The sequence below is a fragment of the Theropithecus gelada genome, chromosome X (genome assembly GCF_003255815.1).
Source record: "Theropithecus gelada isolate Dixy chromosome X, Tgel_1.0, whole genome shotgun sequence".
NCBI lineage: Eukaryota > Metazoa > Chordata > Mammalia > Primates > Cercopithecidae > Theropithecus > Theropithecus gelada.
This window is the reverse complement of record NC_037689.1, coordinates 75,442,626-75,452,880: the sequence shown is the minus strand read 5'-3', so window position 1 is coordinate 75,452,880 and position 10,255 is coordinate 75,442,626. Positions and strand designations below refer to the sequence as shown.

The 10,255-nt window shown below is 36.8% G+C and overlaps 1 protein-coding gene across 1 annotated transcript; it reads left to right on the top strand.

The window, feature by feature from the left end:
- The first annotated feature begins 222 nt into the window (after positions 1-222).
- Positions 223-9,897, top strand: LPAR4 (lysophosphatidic acid receptor 4). Its single transcript, XM_025372925.1, has 2 exons — positions 223-534; positions 7,617-9,897. The coding sequence occupies exon 2, from the start codon at positions 7,696-7,698 to the stop codon at positions 8,806-8,808; it is 1,113 nt and encodes a 370-aa protein (XP_025228710.1). The 5' UTR covers positions 223-534; positions 7,617-7,695; the 3' UTR covers positions 8,809-9,897.
- Positions 9,898-10,255: the final 358 nt, after the last annotated feature.

Sequence of the window (10,255 nt, the reverse complement as noted above, 5' to 3'; positions counted from 1 at the left end):
TGTCAAGTGGCACTTAAGCCATTAATTCTTGACTGTGAAACTGCTTTTCCTGGGCAATGCTCTTTAAGGAAAAACTTATTCAGTCCAGTGACTGGTGACTAAGGGAACGATGGAGCACAGGGGATTGGGCGGGATCTAGACTCCTAATAATGCCTTCTTAGCCAATGAAAAGCATTTCCTATTGAGACCCCCAAGAGTTCCCCTGGCCCTCGGCTCCAGCTCGGACTTCAGGCCTTTTTGTGTCCTGTTTGCTAAAGGCATGCGGGCTACAGCATTCAAGAGAGGGAGTCGTTAACAAAGGGAAAGAGATAAATGTAAATAAGCTCACATTTTCAGAATGAGCGGTTTGCAGTAAGAAGCTGCGGCAGCCCAGAGTCTGCTACTTTAGGCTGGGCTAACCTTTCCCTGTTAAAAAAAAAAAAAAAATGGATAAAAATATGCACTTCCAAAGGGCGAGGTGCCCATTTACATGTTTATTAGTTAATTATCTACAGGCATCAGCACATTCTCTCATCTAGCACACTCTTTCTTGGGGTAAGTTTCTCTTTGAGAAAGATTTGATTTTGGCGTTTGGGGGTGGGGGATAGCATAACAAACTACAGTGGAAACACTGATGCTTTGAGAGTGTAAGGAAAGAAGTTAGACTTCAACTCTGAAGTACTGAACAAGGATCTTCGTGTTGAATGGTAAAAAACGAGAATTTCCATTGTTTTGGCAATAATATTGTTTCCGTGGAAGAGATACAGGATTTTCAGGCTGCTGTTTCATGTAAACACAGTTGTTCTAAAGAGCTAATTTAAAATCACAGTGTAGAACAATTTAGAAAGTATATTGGCTAGCTTTGTATTTCTTTGGTTTACAATTTATTGTGAGCTAACGTGGCTTGTATTATGATGAGGTTTCTTCTAGTAAAACTATACATGACATGCCTTTGATGCTTAATTGATTTATGGAGAATGTGACATTTGCTATATTGAATAATTTATGAACTTGCCCATAAAGGAAGAATCATGTTTGAATGAAAAACTCTGTCATAAACTGCATTTGCTATTATATGTGAAATTAATTGCTGTTTGCCATACAAATGCATCAATATGTCATCTTTAAACTCTCTTCTTGTAAATTTTAAATATTTTCAGTAAAAAGGTCTTACTGAGTTGATAAATATTGTATTTCAGTTACTTTTTAAAACGAAATTCAGCAATGTAATTTATCATTATTTCAGTGTGGAAAAGACTAGATAAATTCAAAGGTCAGAACATTTCAGAGCTTGGTGGGGTTATTCAGTTTGCTACCTTACAAAATTATACCATCTTTATTTATCTTGACTAACATGAAGACAATAATAATAACCTGAGATCCGGATTATCCAATGGCTTTGCAACACGTTTATTTTTCAGAACAAAATTCCAAACATCGTATCCCATCAACATAGATTATAAAACCCTTTGCCTTGTCACAGATGAAAAGTTGCACTCTTGCCAAGAAGGATGAGTTCACCTGATAAACTTGATGGCATCTACATTCTAAAGCATCTCCTGCCAATCAGAGATGAGAATGAAAGCCTTATTGGAACAATCAGGCCTGTCTTTCAGAATGTGCTCTGCAAGTTAAAGGGAGAACCAGGAAGATGCCTCACAGAAACATTCAGGCCAAGCTTAGCTAAAGCTTGATCTATTCAATTGCCTTTGTGGGAAAATGCAGTGAGAATTGTTGCCCTTGCTGTGATTTGTTCAGCGCCTAATTGTGTAGTTACCTTTTGTCTGTGTATGTGGTCATGATATATAGTCTGCCCTTTGCCTTCTGATGAGGGAAGAACAAAACCTGTAACGTGTTTGCGAATATTAGTACTGAAAATTGGGAGCCTGATAAAAGGTTACCTACCACTGGGAATCCACCTTTACTTTAAGTGGATAAATAATCAGTTATGAGAACAATGCATAGGGTAAATGATCTAATGATTCTACATGGTTATGTCCTGAAGTATGCTGATAACCTCATATTCTGAGGGGTGAAGTGACCAGGAAACAGGTGGGAAGGGTTGAGGGTTGAGACCTAACAATTAGAGTTGATATGCCTGCTGAAATGAGCACAAGGACAGAGGATGAGGAAAATAAGGGAATTTGGAAGACTTTAGGATATTAGTGGCATGTTTCTCTGTGATTCTTAGCTTCCGGTATTAATTAATACTATTTATTTCTAATATTCAAATAAATCTAGTAATCATTTCATTAAGTCTAACAAAAATTAATGACCCTCCTTGCTTGCGGACTTTGAGGAAATAAAAAATGTTTTACAGTGGCCAATGTAAACAGGTGAAAATAAATGATAGAAAAGAATAGCCAATAAGGCCACCAGCATGGCACTCGTTGAAGGTTGCTTTTCTGTCAGTCAAAACCGAAGATTAAAGGAGAAGAGAAACTGAGACTCAGAAACGGACTGTGACTTGCTCTCACAGTGCTTGTGATGGGGCTGGATGTGTCTACATTTAATTAATATTAGTTATAAAAACTTCTGGGTACTTGAACTTCCTAATTTGATTGGATTTTGAATAAAAAATTATCTGTATAATCTTTATCAACTGTGAAAGGCATAAAATAATGTTAATGCTTCTATCTTCCTTTACAATAAACCAATAAAATAATATTCATTTCATTCCAGGAATACAGATTTCTGGTGGAGTGTGAAAACCAACTCTCCTTAATATTAAGATGATCTCAATATATCTTAAATTATCTAATCATTTTATTTATTTTGGTTTTTTAGATTGTAGAAAAATCATTTCAGGAAAGTCGTAATACTATTTAGCAGTTTGCTTTGTTTTAGTCTACCTCTGTTTAGAAAAGGATGAGATGTAACAATAGTGTAAGTTTGGAGCTAGGGGATGATTCTACTTTACAGGTGGAAGCACTGTAATGGGTAAATTCTAAATGCAGTTGCTACTTGTAAGAATTCCATTGCAGAGTATTTCTGGTTCTATACAAATATTTTGTGCAGAGTTTGAATTGGAGATGTTACAGACATGCTGTATTGGGTAGGCCTGGGACATCCTGGTAAAGGTGCAGTGATTGTCAGTCAGTGTGCTAATACCCAGTAATCGAAGCCTTGATCATATCACTGTAGTTCAGTGGAGAGAGAAATTGTGTGGGGTGTAGGTAAAAAACAAGACAGTGGAGTCTCCACCTGTTGTTCCAGTCATCTTTCCTCTTCCCTTATGAAGGACCTGCCCAATGGTAACAGTTGTTGCCAAGAAAAGAAGAAGAAGAAGAAAAAAAAAACAACGTTAGTTCACGCCAAAACAAAATTCTCCTTTGTTTTGGTATTTTTAATGTAACACATTACTTTATGGAAGTGGAGGGAAGTATTTTTATGTCTTTTGTCACTCATTGTCTTTATGATTATAGGTTACCACATGTGGATTTTATGCATTAGGGTTTAGTCAGTACTACTAACAAAATATAGCACAGCAGTGACAGGTTGGAAAATACATTGTTATCTGCAATTCTGTAATAATGAAATCCAATGCATGTAAATACTATTTTAAAATTTATTGGGTCTCATTTACTCTGGTTTATATCATATAATGCTTTTTCTATCTTATGATCTTTTATAAGATCATTTTATTGAAAATATACATTTTATTGAAAAACTATCAGCTCTCTTTATGGCACACTATTATTACTATTTCTATTTCACAGCACCCATTGGAGGAAATCTCTAACTACAGTGCCTCCAGGAAGCTCATTGGTTATTCCAGTCTTAGATAAAATTGGTACCAGGATTTGGTTCGAACTAATGTGGTGAGTCCTACCCTCCTGATAATAACTTTCTCTACAAATTCCTAATTTAATTCTTCTAACTTTGTTGTAACAAATAGTTCCAACTTATTAAAGATTGTATCATCCGAAGATCCAGAATGGATGGAGGAATTGTAATTTGTTGTAATCCAGGCAATTTTGATGTAGATGAATATTGATTCTTTAGCTCAACCCCTCTCTGCCACTGGGATTTACCTTTAGATATGGGAGACTCTTTTTATTGCTATTACCAGGTTCAGTGTCCAAGTATATCACATGAATTGGTGTCCAAACTGATAACTGATTTGCCTGTTCAAATATATGGAATAATGTCAAAATCCTGGCCGGCATATATGACCCTTACAGAAATTGGAAATGAGTTATTTTGGGAACACCCAAAAATTGTCCCAAAAGATTTGGGGCTTCTGCTGAGATAAGATATTGAGTCTCAAGGCTCAAGACAATTTTATAATATTAGGTTGAGCAATTTACCTGTAGTTGACTTACTCTGTAACTAAGTACTATAGAAAATTCTACTTTAGTAGGGCTGATGCAATCTTTGGCCCCACCATGTTGAGCACCAGACCACATTATTTCCCAAAGATTGGACTGTGTTATCAAGTGAAGTGTTAATGAGTGACTGAAGTATTTTTTTTCTTTTTTGATGAAAAGAAAAAAATATCAAGTTAATCACTGAGAATAGGATTTTATCAAATTGAGGCCCATATCAGTTTCCTGTTTTCCTCAAATAAAATGGAGGGACAAAGCAGCCTTAATAATCTTAGTGAAAACCAGATTAGATGTAGATAAGTCACTTTTAAAAGGATATTTCTTGCATCCAAAGTGAAAGAGGTTGATATAGATCAATTTCCTAACTCCATTCTTGAGTGAAATATTTATCTATGGTTCCCTCCATATGGAATGCCATAAAGTTAGGTTTTGTTTTAAAAACTATTACAAAGCATCAACCAATGCATGGGAACATTGATACAAAACCTGCATGATTGTGACCTATGCCTGTGACTTGACTGAGAAAATTTCCTTAAGGTGTCTTATCTGTTAAAAACCACTGATTTGAGAAGCAACAGTCTGAACATATTCCCTATTGCTCCAGCAGGATTGTTTTGAGCTGTATTTTCACAACATTTGTGTATTTTTAAATCTGCTTCACTGCTAAGTATCTATAGATAAGAACACAATAGATTTCATCTTCCTCTGAAAACTATTGTGTCAACTTTCATAAACTTTGACCAGAGTAGAACAAGGAAATGCTCTGGGGATCAGAAGCACTCTGACCTGGCCTGCGCTTATTAAAAGTGGAGCAAAGCAAAAATAATTTTAGTATACTCTTCCTTCAAGGCCTTGTCTTCCTGAGCTCTGGACTGTCCTCTGTAGGGACGAAAAGCAAGTCAGCTTTTCTAGGGTACCAGGAATATTTATGCCAGAAGTTGGAGCTTTGTTTTCAATGTATCATCTGAAAGTTTAGCATTTCATGAAGTAAAGTGATTTGGTTATTCATCCTTATAGGGCCAAAAGGCTAACTTTACTTCTTACAGGAGCCTTAAGGACCCCAAACATGGTTTACTTGTATTTTACTATCATTAGGAATTTTTTTTTTTTTTTTGAAAAAGAGGAAACAATTGTGGCCACTCTGAATTAGCTCCATGTGTAGATCGAAGTTAAAAGTTGAGGGTCAGATTTCTTTCCGGTCAACCTCCAAGGTACCTGCTTCCTGTCCATTGTCAATAAAAATGCAGCTATCCAACACTCTCTGACATCCTTAGGTGATTATATGTCAGAATAATTGGCAGCAGAGGTTTGCAGAAGACAGTAGTTTAATGCTTCTTGCAGTGGAAAATTTAATTAACTCCATCAGCATATATTTTTCCTTCTTCATCTCATCTGAAGCTCAAGTGTTGGTCCTTTGTCTCCATTTGGTGCACAATATGTTGGCTATTTAGGAGGATCTAATAGATAGAAACACTGTTTCTTTTAGTCAAAAGAAAGGAAGCCAGTAAGAAGAGAGGCTAATATTGATTCTTCTTCAGAATCATCTCAAAAGCCAAATGCCTTTCTGGTTTTTTAATCATACCTGTATGGGAGATATTACCTTGAGGGCGCACTCCTGGATTGTCCTGTTTGAGTAAATTATGTAGTTAAGGCTGAAACTCAAGGGGGTGCTTTCTGAGGTACAAGGTATACATGACACTAGAAGGATGTGTTCCTAATATGAACTTCAGGGTACCAAAAAGAGACAGAAATATAAAGTTACAGTTGTTTCAGGAAAAGAGAAGGAAACAAACTTATATAATGTTTCTCTGTGGTTAGGTAGAGCCAAATACTGGCCAGCTCATAAAGCAATTCACAAGCCCTATTGAGTCTTCCTAGCTTTAGCTGTGAGGCTTAGAGGTAAAGTTTATACAAGGAAGAGAGAGAGTATAGCCAAGTTACAGAGTGAACCAGTGTCTGAGTCAGAAATAGAACTCCTTGCTTCTAATGCTGTGTTAAGTCCCAGCACCACACCCTCACTTCTAGACGGCAAAGGTGGTTGTGTGTTCAAGCAACGGGAGCTATGAATAGGGCCATAGTGGCAGTTTTCCCATGCCCTCTCTTCAGGATTGAGAATGTAATGCTTTCTTGTCTGTCCTTTCTCTCCCACAAAGTTTGATTACTCAGAGCAGCAGAGCAGAAGTGCCAGGCATTTGCAGGCTGCTTGCTGTGGGTATAATGTATATGTTCCCGCGAACATAAAACTGAAGTGAGGGGATGGATATGTTAATTAGCTTGACAGCCGGGCGCGGTGGCTCAAGCCTGTAATCCCAGCACTTTGGGAGGCCGAGGCGGGTGGATCACGAGGTCAGGAGATCGAGACCATCCTGGCTAACATGGTGAAACCCCGTCTCTACTAAAAACAGAAAAAATTAGCCGGGCGCGGTGGCGGGCGCCTGTAGTCCCAGCTACTCGGAGGCTGAGGCAGGAGAATGGCGTGAACCTGGGAGGCGGAGCTTGCAGTGAGCCGAGATCGCGCCACTGTACTCCAGCCTGGGTGTCACAGCGCGAGACTCCGTCTCAAAAAAAAAAAAAAAAAAAAAAAAAAAAAAAAAAAAAAAAAAAAAAAATTAGCTTGACATAATCACCTCATGTAGTATACATATATTAAAACATCGCCTTGTACTTACATAAATGTAGTAAAATTGTGATTTGTCAGTTAAACATAATGCAAATAAAAAATAAAATGATTGAAATCATAAAACATCTGAATGGAAAACTGGGGAGATCTATTTGAAATATATCAACTTGAGAATCACAAAATAATATACAGCCAGTGAGCTAGAATCATGCTGCGTAAAAGGATCACTAGTGGGCAGACTGGAGGGACTTTGGGCAGAAGGGAAAAGGATTCTATTATAAAAGCATTTTCCAAATAAAATAATTGTACTGGCAGTACCTATTGTAGAAGATAAGTTCAAGCCGATCCTAGTGAATAAAGCCTGACTTTAATGTTAGAGATTTTGCAGTCCCATAAATTCTGTTTTAACTATCAGTTTTATATTTTTGGACTCTTGATTGACCCACACCTTCCTCACATTCATTGCAATGCTATAGTATTGCACTTATTGTATTGAGTGTGAGCTTTCCTGCTCCTACAACATACTCTTATAGTACCTTTAAATATATGATAGATGTTCAAAAAATACTTGTCAAACCAAATGGAATGTGCATGTTTTTTTTCCAATCTGGGTGGACAGAATATCTTATTACACAGAAATCATATATGGAAAGCAAATTTGATTATTTGTTCCATCTTGTCTCTCATAGGAGGAAAATATTTCCTACCGGTCCCTAGTGTCAGAGTGGTGAACCCCTGCAGCCAGCAGGCCTCCTGAAAAAAAAGTCCATGGGTGACAGAAGATTCATTGACTTCCAATTCCAAGATTCAAATTCAAGCCTCAGACCCAGGTTGGGCAATGCTACTGCCAATAATACTTGCATTGTTGATGATTCCTTCAAGTATAATCTGAATGGTGCTGTCTACAGTGTTGTATTCATCTTGGGTCTGATAACCAACAGTGTCTCTCTGTTTGTCTTCTGTTTCCGCATGAAAATGAGAAGTGAGACTGCTATTTTTATCACCAATCTAGCCCTCTCTGATTTGCTTTTTGTCTGTACCCTACCTTTTAAAATATTTTACAACTTCAACCGCCACTGGCCTTTTGGTGACACCCTCTGCAAGATCTCTGGAACTGCATTCCTTACCAACATCTATGGCAGCATGCTCTTTCTCACCTGTATTAGTGTGGATCGTTTCCTGGCCATTGTCTATCCCTTCCGATCTCGTACTATTAGGACTAGGAGGAATTCTGCCATTGTGTGTGCTGGTGTCTGGATCCTAGTCCTCAGTGGCGGTATTTCAGCCTCTTTGTTTTCCACCACTAATGTCAACAATGCAACCACCACCTGCTTTGAAGGCTTCTCCAAACGTGTCTGGAAGACTTATTTATCGAAGATCACAATATTTATTGAAGTTGTTGGGTTTATCATTCCTCTGATATTGAATGTCTCTTGCTCTTCTGTGGTGCTGAGAACTCTTCGTAAGCCTGCTACTCTATCTCAAATTGGTACCAATAAGAAAAAAGTTCTGAAAATGATCACAGTACATATGGCAGTATTCGTGGTATGCTTTGTACCCTACAACTCTGTCCTCTTCCTGTATGCGCTGGTGCGCTCCCAAGCTATTACTAATTGCTTTTTGGAAAGATTTGCAAAGATCATGTACCCAATCACCTTGTGTCTTGCAACTCTGAACTGTTGTTTTGACCCTTTCATCTATTACTTCACGCTTGAGTCCTTTCAGAAGTCCTTCTACATCAATACCCACGTCAGAATGGAGTCCCTGTTTAAGACTGAAACACCTTTGACCACAAAGCCTTCCCTTCCAGCTATTCAAGAGGAAGTAAGTGATCAAACAACAAATAATGGTGGTGAATTAATGCTAGAATCCACCTTTTAGGTATGAGAACTGTGTTCAGGTCCAGATATGGTTTCTCCTATAATTTTTCCTATGCTATAAACTAAAGATTTGAAGCTAATGATACTGAGAACAATGCACCAAATCCAGTCAGATACATTTGTTTGAAGGTATACTGTGCAGTTTTTATTGCTGTTTTGTTCAGTAATTATAGGTCAAGTCTAATTACAACAACCAAGATGGATTGCCAAACTCTCCTGCTTGGTTGGAATTTCATTGTATCACACTATCCATGTGGCCAGTGGCATTTGATAATATAGAGATGACTTTGAAACTTTCAAAAAGGTATTTCCATTCCAGTGATATTTGGTAATTAGGTTGGACCTATAAATATAGAACAAATTCAGGGATTTTTTAAAAATTGTGTTACTACTGATATATGCTAGTTTTATTTCTCTTTTGAATTGTCATTGAGTTTATTTTAGCACAAGAATATTTTTAGCCTAACATTATTAATAAGAAATGTGTCAAATTTTTGTCATCGGTAAAATATGTTATGTGCATTTTGAAAACAGAGAATAAATTGTGTTGGCATGTACGTGGGTGGGAAGAAAGAGAAAATTAATGGGATTTACACAATTATAATCACCAGCAGTGTGAGTTTTAAAAACTTCGTTGGTTTTACACCACATTAAAATTTTCATGTCAAACTTCAAAGCCAGAAAGCTGCTAAATATGTGTCTGGCAGGTAAAAGCTGGAAAATTACTTAAAACAATAAAATGTCAATAAAAAACTGGAGCAACAACATTTTTTTTTTCTTAAAAAGTCATGTTATCTTCATTTTGGGAAACTAGGTTCTATAAAATCTTTATCCTCCCTATTATACTTTGGAGCACAGCACAGCCAGAAAGGGGCTGCATTTGTGCCCAGGTCAGGAGCAAATTGAAAAAAATAAAGTAATACAAATAATCAAACTATAAAGCAAAAACATTTATTAAAAACTGAATTAATCATTTTTGGAGGGAGGAGTAGAGATACATAACCTGAAAATACTTATTCTTTCTTATTGAATTTTGGAGTATAATATAGCCAGGAACTGCTGAATTTGTACCCCTAGATTGGAAGCAAATCGAAAAAAAAAAAAAAACCAGCACATAAGCTAAACCAAACCAGAACAAAAAAACTACAGAACCCCAAGAAAAACAAAAATAAAAAAAAAACCTGAAAAATAATTTGTAACACTTTCATTACCATTTGTTGAGGTTCTGTAAATTTAAAAATACTATGTCATTTGCATAAAATTTTGAAGCACAATGCAGCTACAAAGTGGCTAAATTCATCTCCTGGTTAGGAGCAAATTGTGGGAAAAAAAGGTCAAAAATCAAACTCCTATAAAACAAACAAAATGAGCACAAACAAAATTTAGAATTTGCATTTTCTGAACATCTGAAAAAGTTACAAAACACTGTAACATTCATATGATGCTTT

What these genes read in the sequence shown, in the direction of transcription:
- LPAR4 (XM_025372925.1), top strand. Translation starts at nt 7,696, where the DNA reads ATGGGTGACAGAAGATTCATTGACTTCCAATTCCAAGATTCAAATTCA.